The following is a 20,832-nucleotide window of genomic DNA, read 5'->3' on the forward strand; positions in this document are numbered from 1 at the left end:
GCACTCATATTCATCTGCTTTCTCACAAGACTATCACTCAGACAATCGTCTTGACATCCATAGCGACCAAATTGCGGCAGACGTCCAGCTTGAGGTAAATTTGTGGTCATTTTGAAATACTGTATTGAATTGGCATCTGAATTCTCATAGAACATGGACATCCAGCTGGCAGTCATTTTATGAAATCTATGACTAAACCCAAAAACATCTTGCTGAAATTCGGAAGAGCAATCTCGGAACAAGTTACAAAAGTTTGTTTGGCTTGAGGTAAATCTGCAACAAAATTCAAAATGCGTATATACTTTCAATCTTTTACACAGCAGGTGAGAAGTAATGCCATTAAAATGGAATAATGGTAGCCTTGACTAACATTCACTAGTAAGGAATCCCTCTATGTTAGTTTCAAGTTTTTAATTGCATTGTATATGTTGTTTGTGTTCCTCTCTCTCTCTCTCTCTCTCTCTCTCTCTCTCTCTCTCTCTCTCTCTCTCTCTCTCTCTCTCTATATATATATATATATATATATATATATATAGATATATATATATATATATATATATAGCCATAATTACCTCTTCTCGAATTCTTCGTGCTTTTTTGGATGCGCTTGTCACTACAAAGCCTTGAGATCCAAGTGCAAGAAATATGAAGAAATTATGATGTCCAGTAGCAGGAAACTAACCCGAATTACCATAATCACGACGAGGTCATGTTGCCCAGACCTGACCACGTGACCTCGTCTTGATTATGGTAACGAGGGTTCGTTTCCCCACTACCAGACATCATAATTTCTTCATATTTCCTGCACTTGGATCGCAAGGCTTTGTGGTGACAAGCATATCCAAAAAAGCGCGAAGATTCGAGAAGTTAAGAGGGCATTGTTTTAAATATATATATACCTATATATATATGCTTACAGATCTCTGATTGTTACATTCCCCTCTCTCCCAAAATATGTCAACATCAGTTGCCGCCGTTACAACACCACATAACCACCAGGATGATGACGTCCCAAGCCGACCTGCTACTGCCGAGGAAACAAGAGGCCAAGGCGCCCTCCAGATCGAGGGAAAAGAGGTCGGCGACGCTCGTCTGGCCCCCCGGCAGCGTCTTCGTCGTCGAGTTCTTCTTCACAGTCCCTATAACGGCACCTGCAGGAGTTAGTGAGTGTATCCGTGTCTATGACGATTATTATTATATTATATATTATTAAGTGGAGTAACCAGGCAACTAAGTCAAACTTCTACACCTCCATCGAACTGGTCAACAGAATAGAGAATATAGAATTCAGGACGTTTGAAAGGTGTATAACAGGAGGAAAACCTCGCAGTTGCACAATGAATCAAATGTTTGGAAAGGGTGGAAATTAAGATGAAAGAAAGACTATGAAAGGAGGTACAGAAAAAGGCAACTAAAGCGGTTGCAGCTATAGGGGCTAAAGGCACGTTGGAAAGAACCTTAAGTAATGCCTGCAGTACACCCTACGAGATGCAATGACGGCGCTACCACCCTACGGGCAGTATTCATTAAAATCTGCTGTTTTGATAGGCCAGTAGAGATCAACATTCTTGACAGTAAAAAAGCCTTAATTGCATTACGCACCTGAAGCCTTTTTATGTATTGTTAATAACGCTGTTGTTATGATTGCTGCTAAAACTGGCATCATTGTCTCAATCACTATGACAAACGTCACCTCTCTTCCTACCCCTTGTGACGCCAGTTCTCATAGACACAAATCAATCAATCTTACTCCCCGATTATACATCATCTCTCGACAGACGAATCCAGATAAAAAGTCACAATAATCTCTCCTAGATAGTGGCCTCTTAAAAGTTTTAAAACCCGGTATGTATCCACTTTTGCGAAGTGTTAAGTACAAGCCTACGACGGGGATGGCCGTGAAAACATAAACAAAAGACTGTAAATATCGTAAAGATAATGACCCTCAAAAATATGGCGAATTTTTCCCCGTGACTTTATTACCGGCCGCCATAAATAAATGTGGTTTTTTTCCCGTGACTTTTTTTCTTAGTTAAAATTGACGTTTTTCCTATGATTTTTTCCCTGGTTAAAATTGTGACTTTTTTTCTGATGCTTTTTTTTCCCAGATAAAATTGTAACATTTTTTCCTGTGATTTCTTTCCTGGTTAAAATTGTTTTTTTTTCCGGTTAAAATTGACGTTTTGCCTGTGAATTTTTTCCTAGTTAATATTGCGGCTTTTTTCCTAGTTAAAATTGACTTTTTCATAGTTAAAACTGTTACTTTTTCCTTGTAACTTTTTTCCTAATTAAAATTTTCCTAGTTAATATTCCTAGTTAAAATGGACTTTTTCATAGTTAAAAACTGTTACTTTTTCCTTGTAACTTTTTCCTAATTAAAATTTTCCTAGTTAATATTCTAGTTAAAATGGACTTTTTCATAGTTAAAACTGTTACTTTTTCCTTGTAACTTTTTTCCTAATTAAAATTTTCCTAGTTAATATTCCTAGTTAAAATTGACTTTTTCATAGTTAAAACTGTTACTTTTTCCTTGTAACTTTTTTCCTAATTAAAATTTTCTTTTTTCCTGTGACCTTTTTCATATTTAAAACTGTTATTTTTTCCCTGTGACTTTTTTCCTTATTAAAATTTTCTTTTTTTCCTGTTACCCATTATCCTAGTTAAAATTGTGTCTTTTTCCTGTGGGTTTTTTTCCTAGTCAAAATTGTGACTTTTTGTCCTAGTTAAAAATGCGATCTTGTTACGTTCCTTACCGATTCAAGCTGCCGAACATCACAGCCGATCTCTTCGGCGGGAAGGAGAAACAAATGAAACACGAGTCCAGCGACCGACTTGACATGTACGGCGTTGTAGAGGGACTCCTGAGCAAGTAAGTGCAATTGTCTGTTACCTTTGTAAAACTAAGGGAGGTTAATTTTAACCCACGTCTACGAGAGGGAGGGGACACTTTTTTTTTTTTTTGCGCGGGGGGGGGGGGGGGGGGGGAGGAGGGGCGGGGTCACCCATCCAGCTGATAAACTTGGGGTGGATATCGATGCAAATTAGACAACTTGTTGACGTGTGAGATATCTCGCCCATTATGATGTACAGGAATTTTTACTGTATTTTGTATATATATATATATATATATTATATATATATATATATATATATATATATATATATGTATATATATATATACATACATACATATATAAAACCCGTAATTCAAAAAGTACATTGAGTATTCAGATACGTGAACATATCTACGGAAACAATGCGAGCCAACAGTAGTACCTTAGTAAGCCCCCCACTTAAGAAACGGCATTATCAATATTCCACTCGATGGCAGATGCAAGCTGCATGCCGTAGTATTGTCACCTCTCAGCCATCATTTCCTGTGGTATTGTTGCTTGCGACCCAAGACCCCCCAAATAAGGACCGGCTTTTGAAAGGGGCCCCGCCCACCGAACTCGACAGAGCCAATCAGGGGATTGCAAAGGCTTCTGTGATTAAATTCTCAACTTTTGTTATGACTTATCTCAACAGGGAAGCATTTGGTGTGACGCGAGGGTAGGTTGGGGTAGAGGGGATGGGGGGAAGGGGTAGGGAGAGAAAGGGTAGGGTTGGGGGGCACCCACTCCCTCTGGACGCGGGCTCTACAAGTCATGACAGATGTTCACAATGGCTGAGAAGGAAGCGATGAAAATACCTGTATTGCATTGTAATTATCTCTTGCTAAAATGTAACCTTAAACAGAACCCTTCCCAGCCTTTCCCTTCCCCCCACCCTTACCCTCCCTTTCTCTCGAGCTAAAATTGATTGATTACAGCTACTAATACTACTAGCGTAACAACACTTGGGTTATTGACGCCGATCTCCAACAAAATAAGATTGAAAAGTATTCAAGGCTCTTCCTCCTTGAAATCTATAAGTTGTGGCTTTTTAGGCAGAAATAAAAGACTGCGTTATTGTCCCGCGTAAATTCTACGAGAATCTCTCTTCATTATTATCATCTTTGTTATTGTCACCTTTCGCAGATTTGGCTTCGATGGGAAAGCGTGTGTTCTTCGCGCCATTTGCGAAAAAGCGCAGCTGAGTTTGGTGAAAGCAGGGATGCTTGGAGAGTTTATTGAAACCATATTGTCGTAAGTTATTTTCATAATTTTACATAACTCTCTCTCTCATAAACAAGCGTTTGTGTCTGCAAGTATATATATATATATATATATATATATATATATATATATATATATATATATATATATATATTACTCTAGTACAATGTAGTTAATACAATCACACATGTATATGTCCACATACATTCGCCAGTTTATCCACACTGCATGGTTACATACACGCGCGCGCGCGCGCACACACACACACACACATATACACACACGAATGTATGCCTTTGTCACAAAGTACTCAAATCTGAAACTACAGAAAATCAGTATAAAAATTTGGAAAACTTGCAATAACCCTAACCTTAATTCATAGGTTGACTAAAACTTTACTGTCTTGGATCTAATTTTACCTTAAAAGCTGACCATATAAGACTTAATTAGATTGAAACATTGATCATTCAATATCAGCTCCATATACTGACCTGAAACTTTCTTTCCCAAAATGCTTACTTTATAAGCTTTTCTGAGCCTTTCACGACCCAACCCCGCTCAGAACCCTACATTTCAAGCTGATCTGAAGCTTCCACCATCAGAAACTTATACTTCAAGCTTATCAAAACCTCACCTCATAAGGTGATCTGAACTTTCCTTTCCCGAACCTTTCCTTTTAAGCATAGCTGAACTTTCCATATTCAGAGCCTTACTTCGTAAGTCAATCCATTTCAGAACCATATCTCAACAGCTGATCTGAACATTCCTTCCTCAAAAACCTTGCTTCTTAAGATTTATATTTCAAAGCCAACCTGGAGAGCTCAACCTCAGAGCCTTACTTCATAAGCTAATATGAACTTTCCTCCCTATAAACCTTGCCAAATAATCTGAACCATCCCTCCTCAGAACCTTATCTCCTAAGTTGATCTAACCCTTCTTATCCTATGCCTTTCTTAGCGACTAGATCTGACCCTTCCTGTCTCAGAATATTAGACCACAAGAGCTGATCTGAATCTCATATACTGGCCTGATCTTTTCTTCCAAAGAACCTTAATTTATAAGTAGACTGAACCTTTTTGCCACAGAACCATTATCACATAAGCCTATCTGAATCCTCCTTTAATGGAAGCTAGACTCATAGGCTGATCTGAATCCTCCATTCTCAGGGCGTCGTCTTCCACATACTCAGACCAGATGTACGAATACCAGCTTGCTGAATACTATGGCAGTGCCCACGCCGACTGTAGATCGGCATACCCAAGCTGCCTTATGTCTCTTTTTCACTGGCTGGATTGACAAAGTGGCATGTAGTTTTCTTTTTCCTCGTTGGACGAATAGTTTTCGCGCTCAGCTACCAATCCGGTGATCCGAAGTTGGATTCTCGGCTCGGCCAACGCGGAATCAGAGGAATTTTTTTTGGTGATATAGATTAATTTATCGATATAATGTGGTTCGGATCCCACAATAAGCTGTAAGTCCCGTTGCTAGGTGACCAATTGGCTCCTAGTCACGTAAAAATATCTAATCCATTGAGCTGTTAGTCAGCTCAGTGGTCTGGTAAAACTAAGATATACTTAACTTTTTATTTATTTGTTGATGCCACTAATCATTTTGTCTTTTTTCTAAAAGCATGGTCTAATTGGTTCCTCCCACTATGAGGTTTGAAGGAGCTGTACTTGGATGGTGGTATAAAATGAATCTGCATTTACAGTATTTGGTCTCGTTTTATTCACTATTTTCAATGCCACAGGAGGAAAACTGCTATCCCAAGCTCTTGGAGTCTTGTTACACACACACACACACACACACACACACATATATATATATATATATATATATATATATATATATATATATATATATATATATTTCTTTTTTCTAATGTGCTGCTGGTGTTTTTCCTTGTAAAGGGTTAATGATCAGATTCTCCATTTCTTGGCCGTAGAAATGATTCAGTATAAAAACGTACCTCAAATTAATTCTCTCAAGTTTCAGTACTCGAACAACTTTACATAATAGTATTGTTTTACTTATTTTCAGTTTCGTTGTTATTCATAAAAAAATATGTACATAGCGTCTTCTTAACTCACAGTTACTGCTAGTCTTTCTTTTTTTAATCTAGAAGTAGTTGCACCTGATCATGTTGGCTGAATGCAACAAGTACGAAAAACACCGTTATACTTCATATGATTACCTCGTGATCCAATTAAAAGCTTGTCTAATCAAATCCACATTTCTCCTCAAATTACGTGTATATATATATATATATATATTATATATATATATATATATATATATATATATATATATATATTCACATTCATATTATGCCTGAATAACGCGACCAGTACAGCGTTATGAGACTATGAATAACTGTGTTCGCTAGTCGATAAGTAAATAATAGCACGGTCGCCAAAGTCAACATCTCGAAATAAGTTACCGATAGGCTACATGCAATTTCTTGAAGAACATTTTCTATATTCCCATTTTATTTTGGCGCAAGTTAGAACAAATCCCACTATATACTGAAACATATCCTACTCAAAACGCAAAATTCGTTAGAATGACTACGTGTGAATACTACCTTACATGTAGGTAATTTAAACGGAACAGCCACTGGCGGTTTGGTTGGGACCCCTCCGGTTTATTCACGTTATTCCTTTTAGTTTATGATGTTTACCTCGTCATTTCCTGATATATTGCTTTGTTTATATATATTATATATATATATATACTATAGTCATATATTTTTTTACTATAATATATATATTATATATATATTTAAGTATAATTTATATATATATATATTATATATATATATATATTTATATATATATATTATATATATATAGATATTTTATATATATATAATATATATATATCATTTAGATTCCTCGCGCTGTTTTCCGTAGATATGGTAAAAGCAACGATGACCTAGGCCTATCGTATTTCCCCAAACTGAAAACTGCTTAACTCCTATACAAGCTCTTTTAATTAACGAAAATCTCATTATTGCAGCATATTGCGTCACCTATTTTATTTTTTAATGCTAATCAAATATTTTTCTCCTTTAACTTGTATTTCTGCACAAGACCGATACAGTTCAGTTCAGGCCTACATTTCAGGCAATTGTGTTAGGCTATAGCCTGTCAAATGTTTGAACGAATAGAGGTATTTTGACTCCCAACTCACATTTAAAGAATGTTATAAGCCTTTTTCGTCCAGTTTAACAGAAACACAATGTGAAGATAGGGAGGTTTTGTCAAATAATATCGTTTATTGGGGTTTACGTACAATCCTCGGTGTTACATGTAAACAATCTCATTGTTTTAGTGTGTGCACCTCCGAAAAGAACCACAACACCTACTGAATTCCAAATATAACAACGGCAGGTCAACCAAAGTCATTCAACACTGTTTTCAAGCACTTACTGTATTTTGAAAGTCCCCAAAAACCAGGAAACTGCCGCTTAACAACACTACAGTAACAAGAATATGTCAACCATCATGTGCTAACAAAAACTGGTGGCTGTTTATTTTGCCTCCCCACGGGTTTCTCTTTCTCATTTAGTCATTTTTATCAATTTTATGTATGAAATACAATCTGTTCTGTAGAAACTGTTGATAATTACATGTTTATTCTTATATCTAGTGGTATTTTTTCTGATTTACATTAAAATACACGGGGAATACATAAAAACGTTTGGCATGGAATACTCTGCGTCCGAATCACATTTCAAGTTGGTGACTTCGGTGGCCGGGGTATTTACTTTTGGACTTTCGAACACTTTTTGTCATAGTCTTTCAACTGCGTAGCATTATTAACAGACAACATATATTTGAGGGAGAAATTTTCCCATTCAATAAGCTTTCAATTGTTCCACCAAGCAATTAAATGAAATATAACGATGCTATTCGTACATGTTACATTCAACCAATCACCATCAAGCTGTCGAACACCTCTTGAGAACATATTACTAGATTTTGAAAAATAAGTATTAAATCTTTTGTTTAACTTAAATTCCCGTTCTGATTATCTACAATTTTGTTCACATCATTATGAAGAGATTCGTAGTGCAATATTATATAAAAATAAACATTACTGATAGAAGACTATGAGTGATTCGTTACCTTTTCGTTTTTCTGGTTCTATTCGGGCTGATATATATATATATATATATATATATATATTATATATATATATATATATAGATATATATATATATATATATATTTATAAATATTATAGTTATGACTATTTTATGTTTCGAAAATTACAGTTAGCCAATATATGATTAACACGCATTTCTTTTATGATCACAATATTATTAACCATGTTTGCGTTTAATGTTTCCAGTTTATTCTATTTCATCACTTGATGTCCGTTTATCAGTTAATTATATACCTTGTTTTATTTACTACAGTTTTTACTAATTATATATATATATATATATGATATATTATATATATAGTATATATATATATATGCACGTGTGTGTATGCAAGTGTTACTACTTTCCTTTTTCTGAATGGACATGAAGACAGATGTTATACCAATCAATGTGGTTTTCTTCCAGCAATAATTTCTCTTTGAAGTTTATGGCTGAAAGTGAAATTAAAAAAAGTGCAAATATTTGTTGAAAGAAATTTCGTGGGATAAAACAGTCTTTATGCAACAGGATATTAAAAAAGTAACATTTCGCATGTGTATTTTGTACCTTGATTAAATTCAAATTTGATTTTGTAAAATCACCCCCAAAAAGTAATATTTTTTCATGAAATAAAAAATAAACCCAGGGCTGGTTTTAAGCCTATTTTATCAATTTGATCAAAACGGGCCCAGCGCCTTAAGGGGGACCGCGCCAGAATCACCGTTTGAAGCTTTTCTGTACTCTAAAAGGAATAAATAGCCACCGAAAACATGAAATGAAGAATGAGTAAGTCTTATTCCTAACATTATCATACATACTATATAAACAGACAATTTTCACTGGGAAAATCATCTTTATATTAGACATAGATAAATAGTCTCAATTTCAATAATTTCCTAATTGGGCCTGCAATTCCTAGCACTGGCCCTGCCTGGAATCTGTTCCACCCTGTGGCTTCAGATGTATTAGACTTCCTCGAAGAGTATTTGAGTTTGAAATGGCTCACATTCCACTTTTATTGGTGGGTACCGAAAGAGAAATGGTACATGAATTAACTGCGTTGAAGGTTTGAAAAGAATCTCAAGTCACAAGTTTTTCTGTCATTTATTTCCTTTTAGTCTTCAAATAGAGTCTTATGACACTGGTATGCTTACACACCAAGCCTTGGTAAGTAATTATCACAATAAGAATTCTCTTCCTTACTTAAAAGACGTAGTAACTTAGATAAAAGACAGTTTTGAAGCTGTAATGGCCTGTCCAAACTAGTGGGCATGACCGTCAGGCATTTCCAGCTATTTATACTTTCTCTCGTTCTGAAGCAATGTTACCTGACAGTCGCATCGTTCTGGCTCCACACTTGGCCTGTCAGTACAGTGGAATGGGTTATGGGAACAGTGTTTGTCCATTGGACAGTGCCTGCTAGTGTGGACAGGGCCTAAGATCCATGAATCTGCCTGTTCATTCATTACCATACGGAAAATATTTCAGTAATGACAGCCAAACGGTTTCCTTATCACAGCAAGAAAAAAGACAGTATTCACAAGGCAGAATTTTAATTTACAGAAACCAAAAGACAGAATAGCCTCATGTGGCAGATTTACTCCAGACTTCAAAAGATTTTACAGAAATTTTCACAGAAAACTTCTGAAGACAAACGGCTGGTTCATTGTGGAAAACTTACATTTAATTACCCAGAGCATTTATATGACCTTGCTTTAATGCAACCATGACAGGAAATGGTAGAAGAGAGAAAGGGTTAAACCTAGTTAATGAGGAAAGAGATTAAGCTGATTAAAAATGGAGTTAAGCGAATTGTAGAAAATCATCCTCAGTTTGGTGGTCAGAGCATTTGAAACAGTGGTGACCAAAAATGATACAAAAAGGAAAATTAGGATTGATATTTGAAAACTTAAAAATAAAGTGCTTGTCTAAAAACAATGAAAATGGAATAACACTGCCCGTTTAGGCAATCCCTCAACAAACTTTGCTTAGGCGGATTACCTGATATTAAACTCAGCCAAACAAGAGAAGCTTCCTAAGCCTAGACATGCAAAGAAGATACTTCTTACTGAATTCAATCCATAAATTGTTCATTCTTTGTTCTGGTTCAATAGCCCATGAACAATGTCTTAGGTAGCTACAGTTGCAGTACAGAAAATAAGTAACGAGCTTTGGCTCTTAAAGGACTATGAAAAGAACAGACTGGGAAGATATCAGCTTCGTGTTAAAGTGTAAGCATATAAGTAAAGTGCAGGAAGCCAAGTGTTCACATAATGTAATGAATCGCGTCGTGGAATGAGTAACTGAAGTAATGCAAGATGTGCAGTTTTTACCAGCAAAAAAAATGTGTATGGAAAGAATTTAAAGGTTTTCTTTGTCAACCAAGTTCTCGTCAGGTCACAATGTGCAAAACACACCGGTTAATCTCATCATTCTGGACTGAAATTATGAATTTGTTGTCCCAAATATCTGATTGTTCAGTTATTGTCTACTCTAGCTGCTGGCACTAGATGAGACTATGTTCGCCTTATTCTTCTCCAGTTTCCTGCAGTCCTCATATTTATTTATACGTCTCTCACGCACTCCTCTTGACTTTATTAACCTACATTCTAACAATGGGAATGATATTCATGAAAAAATGGCTTGTGATGATGATCCTTATAATATACAAGAGGACTGTTGAATACAGTGTACCCTTAAGGAGGAAACTTAGTTCCAAAATTGTCCTTCCGAGGTACAACTAAGATCCATGGCGAAGATGACCTCCAGTTCCTCACTGAGGTGATCCGGTGTCTCTCAGACGAAAATGGAGCTTCGTGGCCTTCTGGGGGGTGTCTGATTGGGGATAGAGCAAAAGGACAAACTTTACAACATTTCCATGAAAGTGGCTTAGAGTAATGTCCAGTATTGAACAGCAAAATTACGCCTTAAAGACAGTTTTTAATGTATGAGAACGAGCAATACTGTAAGTATCTAATGAGAGCAACCTAACATGGAAAAAAAATCATCGTTACTTGATCCTCTCGATGGTCAGTCCTTTGCAGAAACTCTATGATGTTTTCCAGCCGGGCTGAGTCCCGGGCAATGCCGCTCTCAGCGTCACAGACCTGGGAAGGAGAGGAGGGCTGTACCCGGCTCCCCTTGCGTCCGCATGACGAGCATACTTGCCAGGTCTCGCTCAGCAGCCTGAAGAGTAACATACAACTCATGCAGGGTACATAAAAGGACTACTAACAACTCAAGCTGAGTGTACAAGATTCGTACTAACAACTCAAGATGGGTACATGAAATGCCTACTAACAACTCAAGCTGGGGGCTCAAGGTTCGTACTAACAACTCAAGCTGGGTACATGAAATGCTTACTAACAACTCAAGCTAAGGGCACAGATTAGTACTATCAACTCAAACTCAAGCTTGGTACTGAAATACCTACTAACAACTCAAGCTGAGGGCACAAGGTTCGTACTAACAACTCAAGCTGAGTGCTTGCTTACTTAGGGTGATAACGGTACGTACAAGCATTGAGTAAAAAGCTTAAGCACTCACAATGCCAGCTGAGTACGAATATCCCTGTCCATGAATCCGTAGAGGAAGGGGTTGATGGCGAAGGAACAATACAGAAGCCACTCTGTTATGTAAGACAGCATCTCGAACAACGGAGCCTTTTCATCTCCCACCTGATGGAAATTGAAATTTTAGGTTACTGAAATGCCCTAATTTAAGGACTTGAACTACTTTGGATTCTAATTATTCAAATACCAAAATTTGAATGTTTTGAAAGTTTTGGATAGTAGGGTGACCAAAGGATATGTATTGAAAAGTTGTGAATTTTACCAGAAGTGACCATTATTGGATATCTGAAGAATTAAAGTTTCGGTTATTCAAGTAACAAAATTTTTATCTTCGGAGATTTGAATTTCAAAAAATTCTGAAAAAATAAGACATGGCACAAATACACGTAGCTGTATCAGCAAATGGATCTCATCCAATAGAAACCTTCTGTGATACTCGGTCTACAGTAAATTAACCTGTATATCCTAAACTAACCTATATTAGAATGGCGTTACCTTACCCAGGAGTTACAAAGGGTTTTAATAGCTTAACCAGAATGTCATGTCTTGGAACATAAACACCAAACTTAAATTTTAATCATATCCCACCTAACCTAACCTAAAACAAATCACCTGACACATCTGACTTGGTTATTACCAAAGCTTAAACCTACTGAGCTAGCTGGAAATGCCTAGGCATACATAAACGCTAATTTTCCACCACTTCTGAAATCGGTTCAGTGGAAATGGCCTACCTGATTCTTGAGGGAAGTGATGCAGGACCTGGAGATGTTGAAGGCGTCCTTGAGGGAATTTTCCAGCAGGTTCAGCTGCTCAGGGTCGAGGTTTGACAAGCCTTTCGGCATCTCGATTATTTCCCGGATGATCGTGAAGCTCTTCTCGACCCCACCGCTGGAACAGAGGGCAAAAATGGCGAAACGTCGTCACCTGATTGTAATACCAAATTCATCAACATTTCTACTCGAAGCTTTTCCACTAGAGGAGGTGGCATATGACATTGCCCTTCCAGTACCCAACAAGCATTTTTGGGAGGAAGATGCTGCCCCATGCCCTTTCTATCCAGGCTGCGAACCCCACAGTCAACTGACTGTAAGGTGCCTAATTCACCTATTAAGACAACAGAGGCACAATGGGTTTTGCAGAGAACTATCTAAATCGCTTCCCTTTTATCATCGAATTTTGGCCTCTCGCTGCTCAGGTAAGGTTGTTGACCACTGAACCACTTGAACCAGATTATCATTGTCATTATTCTAACTGTTATAGCAGCAATAGCAAAGCAATAAAGAATTTGAGAGTGTAGCATTCTGCTTCTCCTACTATGGTTACAGCTTGGCTTGAAATAATAATCGTCAAAATTTGGGCTTCCTTATTATATTAGACTTCAATTTGGGATTGTAGCATTCTGCTTCTCCTACTTGGGTTCCAGCTTGGCTTGAAATAATAATAATAATAATAATAATAATAATAATAATAATAATAATAATAATAATAAACATTGATGTCGCAATACCATGGGACACCAAAGTTGAAGAGAAAGAAAGGGAAAAATTGGATAAGTATCGAGACTTGAAAATAAGAAGGATATGGGATATGCCAGTGGAAATTGTACCCATAATCATAGGAACACTAGGCACGATCCCAAGATCCCTGAAAAGGAACCTGGAAAAACTAGAGGCTGAAGTAGCTCCAGGACTCATGCAGAAGAGTGTGATCCTAGAAACGGCGCACATAGTAAGAAAAGTGATGGATTCCTAAGGAGGCAGGATGCAACCCGGAACCCCACACTGTAAATACCACCCAGTCGAATTAGAGGACTGTGATAGATAAAAAAAAAATTAATAATAATAATAATAATAATAATTGTTCCTTACCGTTAAAATAGTTACTGTTTTTCTTATCTGCAAAATATGAGACTTTCTTTTTCTATTAGACCTCAAGACGTCACGTTGCTTTTCCAAGCAATAATTATAGTGCAATCATAAACCGGTTGTTTTTCGCTTTTGATTTACCTGTAGAAATCGGGGGCGCGGTGAGCAATGGCCAGGTAGACGTTGAAGGCGAAGTACGGAAGACAAAGGAGCCAAAACGTGCCCACGACCATCATGAGGGTACGGGCAGCTTTCTTGGCAGCCAGGCCCCGACTTCTCTCGTTTCGAGAAATTCTCACGTTCTCCTTGGAAAAAAAAAATTAAGCGTAAACAAAAATAAAATTTAAAAAACAAGGACTGCAAACGTGTTCTTTCACTTATTTACCGAATACACAGTCTTGCATCTAGTTTTAAATGCTGAAACACTATTACTGAGAGTTGGATTCTATACAGGGCTAAATATTCAACATTAAAAGTATTGTGGAGAATGGCCAAGCATTGCACATAAATTATCGATGGAAAATAACAAAATCCAGTTTCCTGTTGACTTTTATATTCCTCTGTAAGTTTGAGTATAATGCCAGAGGAAAAGATTGGACCTTATTCCTATTAATTGGTTGCGCCCAAGGCATAAGGGTTATTGTTGCACAAATCAGATTGTAAGTCACTACCTGAATCAGGTTTGGAGGAAAATGATTGTGCTCTCTCTCCCACAGTATGAAAATGACAATGAGGCGTGTGAGTTTGTGATGCTAAAGCAGAGAAAAGTTTCTATACAGGGAGCTTTCCAGCTTCTGGTAATAATGCTGGTCTGTGTAGTACAAATACCTTTATTATGAATTATACATAAGTATTATAGGCCTATTTCCAGCTTCTGGTAACAATGCTGGTCTGTAGTGCGAATACCTTTATTATGACTTATACATAAGTATTATAGGCCTATTTAAACCGTTTACCTCTATTATAATAAGTATCACGCTTAAAGACCCTTTAGTCAATGATGACGTGACAAAATCAGCTCTTTACCATATTTTCATTCGAGCTCCTGTGCAAGGCGCCATTCCCATTGGGCAGCGAGCATGTGATGTCAGTCCTGGAGCTGGCGACCCAACTGGCGCTTCCCCAGGCACTCTCGACCAGCGCCTCCTTAGCAGCCCCTTCCTTCGAGGTCAGCACAGGGTTGCTGGACAGAACGATGCTCGGCTTGTACCCGCCCTTCCTCAGCTCGACCCGATCTTTGCTCTTCCAGAAAACCACGGCCGAAGAAGTGCCGTTCGCCCCGAGAGATGCGGAGCGGCGGTTGGCTTCTGCGCTGTTCTGGAACCCGGCCGCCAGCGGCACAGGGAGCTCTTCCGCCGACTGGTGCAGAGATGGCGAGATGTCGCCTCTGTCCGCAACTTGGCTGCTGATTGTCGATATGGCTTGTTCGTCGGAACATCTGACTGCTCTGACCGCAACCCTGGATTGGTACATTTAGTTTTGATTAAGGCAGAATCATGGCAATGGTAACGCGGGAAAGCACAGGTAGAGCAGAAGACTAATAGTACTTCATATTCTTCACACGAAAGCCAATGCAATGCCATTATTACTTATATTTGAAACATACAGATTTATCATGAAACTAGCTTTCATTTGCCGTCCCTCAATATTATGTAAGGAAAGTATGTAGCATATATTATACCCAAGTTAGGTTATACAGCTTAACTACTGCCCCTAGAAGAATTTACACCAAATTTGTACTGGTGCACTGAATAACACAAGTTTACTCCTACCTGTAGATGGGGAAATACATGCAGAGCATTGTGACCCCAGGTAGGAGGAACTCCAGTATAGTCACGCACAGAACATATCCCTCGCTGGAGGACAAGACACCAAGTCCCCATCCACAGCAGACTGCAGACCCAATTCCTCGCTCTGGCGTTATAGGAATAATTGAGAAAGATACCCAGAACATTAGTATCCACTATTCATTCCATTCATAACGTCTTTTCTTATCCCATAAATTTACACATATACTTCTTTTCTTGCCCCGACTTTCCTCATAACTCTGACGATAATTTTCTCGCTAAGAATTTAACTTAAAGCCATGAATACAAACGTAGCAATGAAGTCCTCATATTTCAGTCATTAGCCTGTAACTTTAGATCCCGTTGTAAGCGTAACTTGAATCCACTGACCTTGACTTATGAGCAGGTAACTCGAGGGCACCACGCTGAATAGCCAGACCACGAGCAGCGCCATCAGAGTACGAAACAGCGTGACTTCCCCTTCGTGCACCATCGGCATCAGTATCATGTAGTGCCTGAGAGAGAAGAAGAATTCTGTTACGACTTAACGTTGCCGAAAGGGTTCTGAAGGTCATTCTGCAGAATCTGCACCGAGATCTGCTTTTCTTTGAAATTATGAACATGAGTCTGTAAGTTTCCTGCCGATGAAAGAGGTCTGAAAATATGTTTGAAATGTGGCCTGCAGAAGAAAGATGAGAACATATCTTTAAGGAATTGAAAAAAAAAACTTTGAAAATATGTTTGAAATGTGGCCTACAGAAGAAGGATGAGAACATATTTTCAAGGAATTGAAATAAAAAACTGAAAATACTCTTGAAATGTGGCCTGCAGAACAAGAATAAGAACATGTTTTCAAGGAATTGAAAGAAAAACTCTGAAAATATGTTTGAAATGTGGCCTACAGAAGAAGAATGAGAATATATTTTCAAGGAATTGAAAGAAAAACGGAAAATATTTTTGAAGTGTGGCCTATAGAAGAAGCATGAGAACATCTTTTCATGAAATTGAAAGAAAAACTCTGAAAATATTTCTGAAATGTGATTCACTTTTTCATGCAAAAATATTGCAGCACATTAAATGAGAAAACTGAAAACATACTAGCAAGGAATTGAAAGAATTCTGAAAATATTTCTGAAATGCGACCTTTAGTAATGCAAAAATATTGTAATACAGTCACTGAAGGAACTGAAATATTCTGCAAATATTTCTGAAATTGGATAAATTTTTCTGGGAAATAAAAATATTGTAATAATGCTACAACAGAAATTGAGAATTATGCAAACTGGTTGAAATTTTTTTTCTGAAAAATCCCTGAAACTGGACCAACATCTTAACGCTTTTAACCGAAGATTACTGAACCTTACGAGATCTGTTAAGTGGCATCAAACTAAACTAATTATTGGAAGAGAACGGGAATCATATCAATTTGATATCGAGCTGCTGCAGCCAAAAAAAAAAAAAAAAAAAAAAAAAAAAAATCACTAACCCTTCGTACCGAATAAGGAAAGACCGTTAGCCCATTGTTAACGCCTCTGCAATGTTGCAAAATACTTGTCATCAGTAAAACTTGCAACACACTTTAGTGAACCGTTTCAAATGGCAAGTAATCATAAATAGTTCACAGAGCCCACAGGGGCGCGCGTTAAAACTAAGATCTGGCGTTGGTTCAACTATTTCCCTGACATCAGAACAATGACTGAGATGAATGAGAGAATTTATATCACAATAAAATAGTGAAACGGGTGACAGCGTAGTAGGAGGAAGGGATTTACGAACAATTAAATCCATCCAGTCTCTTGAGACACTATTATTATTATTATTGTCATTATTATTATTATTATTATTATTATTATTATTACATTATTTATTATTATTATGAACCAAAATGTATGACGAATTTTTTATTTTTTTATGAACATGCACAGAGGAATGAGTACAGTATAAGTTGAAGAGAAGAAAAAAGCGGAAAGAATAAGAAGAATCATTTTATGAATAAACTGAAAGAGAAATCAATTCAATGATGTCTGTCTATCTATATATCTAGCTACCTATCTGGTATTCTATGTATGTATGGATGTATGTATGTATGTATGTATGTATATATATATATATATATATATATATATATTATATATAGATGATTGAGATAGATATCCAGTTCTCTCTCCCTCTCTCTTTATATATATATATATATATATATATATATATATATATAGATATATATATATATATATATATATATATATATATATATATATATATATATATATATATATATATATATATATATAATTTATATATATACACATATATACATATTTGTATAAATACAGTACATAGAGAGAGAGAGAGAGAGAGAGAGGCATATACATTTTGGCAGTGCGCGCGAGAAAATGTATTTACATAAGACGCATAAACACCAATAAAAGTAGGTGAACTACGAATCTCCAGGCAATAATACATCTTTTCATAAACCAAGAGCAAGGATTGATTGATATATTGCTACGTACTGGCGCCGCGACAATGAAGGTCGTCGAAACCCACACACTACCAGGAAGTGAAGGAGTAATTCGACGTCATGATCAGGTGTTTCATCGAAATGTTGATCTGGGAAAGGATAATTCATCGTCCGGATCAATCAGGACGATGGAATATCATGAATAGAAGGGAACACGGAAGCAGAAAGAGAGTGATAAAACCCATTTAATGTTCGAGAGAAAGAAGGGTGGTTTAGGCGTATGGAAAACGTCCCTGCCTAATCAAAAAACAAACCCAGATGTAACAGAGACCTGTAACAAAACGTGACGCTTTGGTATAAGCGGCACAGTTTCGTGAAAAGTCCTGAATAACAGCGCATACTGAAATGCAAACCTTATCTTTACTTTAGAAGTAAATTACAACTGTAAATAGCCAATGATGTCTGGACGGTAACCTGAGGCTCAAACCTCGGCATCAAAGCTTTAATTCTTCCGTCTAAATCACATAAAGCCTTTTTTTTAGGAAATGAATAATATATGGAAGTCGTGTCGTGACATCAGAAGCCTTCAGTAATCTGCAGGAAGTGAGAACTTCAGTAAGGGTTTTCATTTAGAATCTAAACCGTGTCTTGTTATTGATAGCGCAAATGAATAAATGTTTGGCAGAAGAATCTGACAGTATTTAAATTAAGCTTTCAGTATGTCGTCAGAATAACTTCTTAACTCAAGAGTCTCGACAGCTTAAGCAGTTGAATCATCTCCATTCAAGAATCACGCAACGGATGCTAGGGAAGAAGAGTTCAAACGAAATTTCTAGCATCTATTATTATTATTATAATCATTATCATCATTATTATTATTAAGTCAAAGCGACTATCGACAAAGTTCCACTAAACACAACGGAAAAACAATAGGAAATGTTGTCGGAATGTAAAATAAAATGCCTGATAGAGAGCAAGAAAAATTATCAATATTACACCATCTATGGACACAAATGTTGATGCAGAAAATGACATCGTTTTCTTTTTCTGAATTTAGTTTAGTTTCTGAGCAGCAGCTGCACAAATTGAGCATCAAAGAATCACCATCAAATCAAGGAACACACAAACACAAACATACATACACACTCACATACAGAATCACTATCAAATCAAGGAACACAAACACATACTATATACACGCTCACATACACACACAGTAGCATTTTCAGAAAAGCTTGACGTAAGTATTGTAGGATGGTTTAGGAAAAAACAGCAGCAAGGGATGACCTAGGATAGGACACAGTGGCCTAGGATGGTTTAGGATAGGACACAGTGGCCTAGGATGGTTTAGGATAGGACACAGTGGCCTAGGATGGTTTAGGATAGGACGCAGTGGCCTAGGATGGTTTAGAATAGCCCTAAGCAGCCTAGAATGGTTTAAGTTAGGATGCAATAGTTACTTTAGCCTACAAAATGTGAAGTGATTAGATTCTTTTATTATTTATGCTGTATACACTTTTCGTGGCAGGGCACTCACTAGCCAAATATGGAGGAATTACATCTATTGACAGGAACAAAATAATAGATCTTCTGTTTCCAGAAATCAGACTCTCTTACCTCCCAACACTTATAAGGCACACTGTCCAGCACATGGCATTCACGAGGCAAGCATGGAGGAACTGGGCGAAGAGACACAGCCCAACGCCTAGCACCTTCGGCTGGCTGACGAAGGACGCTATGGAGAGCGGCAGCACCACCAAGGCAGCCAGCACCTGAGCTAGGCACAAATTGAGGATGAAGTAGTTGTTTAGCTTGTTCCTCAGCTGGGGGCTGCTTAAAACAGCAGCAGCTATGGCCAGGTTGGACACCAGGACGACAGCTGTGAGGAGCAACATCACCAGAAGGGAAAAGACGAACGCCACTGGGGTTCTGTCAGGGGACACTATGGACACACTTTTGTTAGACACCGTGGAGGAGATTTCGGAGAGCCACATGTGGGCTTCACTGTGCAGGTCCTTCAACATTTTTGGCTTTTAGGCAGGAAACGATGCTAACTTAATTTACGAATCTTCAGGACTGATTCATTCTTCTATTTAAACGGTATTCTCTTTGAGTTGGAAACACACACCACTGCGCACTGTCATCTTCTATCTTGTTTAACTATAGTCACTATTATTGTACTGACAGACAGTGTCATATGCAGCAATTTAAAACCATTTATTGGAAACTAATTAGACTTTTCATTATTTTCATTTTCTCTATGATAATAACAATAACATGTTTTCATAAGGTGCTTCTACATTGCAAAATATATTTAAACAGTCACTTGCTTTTTCTATCCCATTTCTAGCAGCCATTTTCTAGTTAGTAAGACTTCATAGAGGTTGAAAATCAGTTACCACTTTCATTATCACTTACTTAAACAAAACTAATTTCTTTTTCATTAATCAGAATTATATAAGTTAATAAACAAATAAAGCACAGTGAGAAAACGAAAACCATTAGATCTTCCAGTCAGGCAGAATTCAATAGTACTATGACTCTCGATTGCACATCGCTGTGCCACATCCTGGGACGGCCGATGTTGATGTGCGTGGTACTACCAATCCCAACCGAAACGACTCTAAAAAGCGCCGAGAACTCTCCCGGCGCATCGTACCCTCATGCTATTTGCTCTCTGAACGACTTCCTGTTGTAGTGGTGGGTCTCTCTTTGAGCAAGTCCAGGCGACGTGGCGCTGTTCTTTGTAACCCAAGCAGACAAATTTGGCATTCAGGCGGGAAAAGAGAGAGAGAAAGAAAAAAAAAACGCTCTTGCTCCCCCCAAACAATGACACTTTGCATAATCGAAATCATCTTGAAGGACTTATGACGTGCTTGATTTGCTCCGTTTTCTAGACG

At 37.4% G+C, this 20,832-nt stretch overlaps 2 protein-coding genes across 2 annotated transcripts; one reads left to right on the top strand and one right to left on the bottom strand.

The window, feature by feature from the left end:
- The first annotated feature begins 1,003 nt into the window (after positions 1–1,003).
- LOC135212198 (uncharacterized) lies at positions 1,004–5,393 on the top strand. The gene is made up of 5 exons (XM_064245644.1): positions 1,004–1,167; positions 1,549–1,564; positions 2,745–2,869; positions 4,020–4,127; positions 5,264–5,393. The coding sequence occupies exons 1-5, from the start codon at positions 1,004–1,006 to the stop codon at positions 5,391–5,393; spliced, it is 543 nt and encodes a 180-aa protein (XP_064101714.1).
- Positions 5,394–9,335: 3,942 nt separating this feature from the next.
- LOC135212021 (putative tyramine receptor 2) lies at positions 9,336–20,661 on the bottom strand. Its single transcript, XM_064245308.1, has 9 exons — positions 19,550–20,661; positions 15,865–15,989; positions 15,460–15,601; positions 14,714–15,146; positions 13,829–13,992; positions 12,554–12,710; positions 11,794–11,924; positions 11,262–11,433; positions 9,336–11,082 (listed from the first exon to the last, which is right to left on the bottom strand). Exons 1-9 carry the CDS (start codon positions 19,954–19,956, stop codon positions 11,044–11,046), a joined length of 1,770 nt encoding a protein of 589 aa, XP_064101378.1. The 5' UTR covers positions 19,957–20,661; the 3' UTR covers positions 9,336–11,043.
- Between the last annotated feature and the right edge of the window lie 171 nt (positions 20,662–20,832).

Source organism: Macrobrachium nipponense, chromosome 40 (genome assembly GCF_015104395.2).
Source record: "Macrobrachium nipponense isolate FS-2020 chromosome 40, ASM1510439v2, whole genome shotgun sequence".
Classification (NCBI taxonomy): Eukaryota; Metazoa; Arthropoda; class Malacostraca; order Decapoda; family Palaemonidae; genus Macrobrachium; species Macrobrachium nipponense.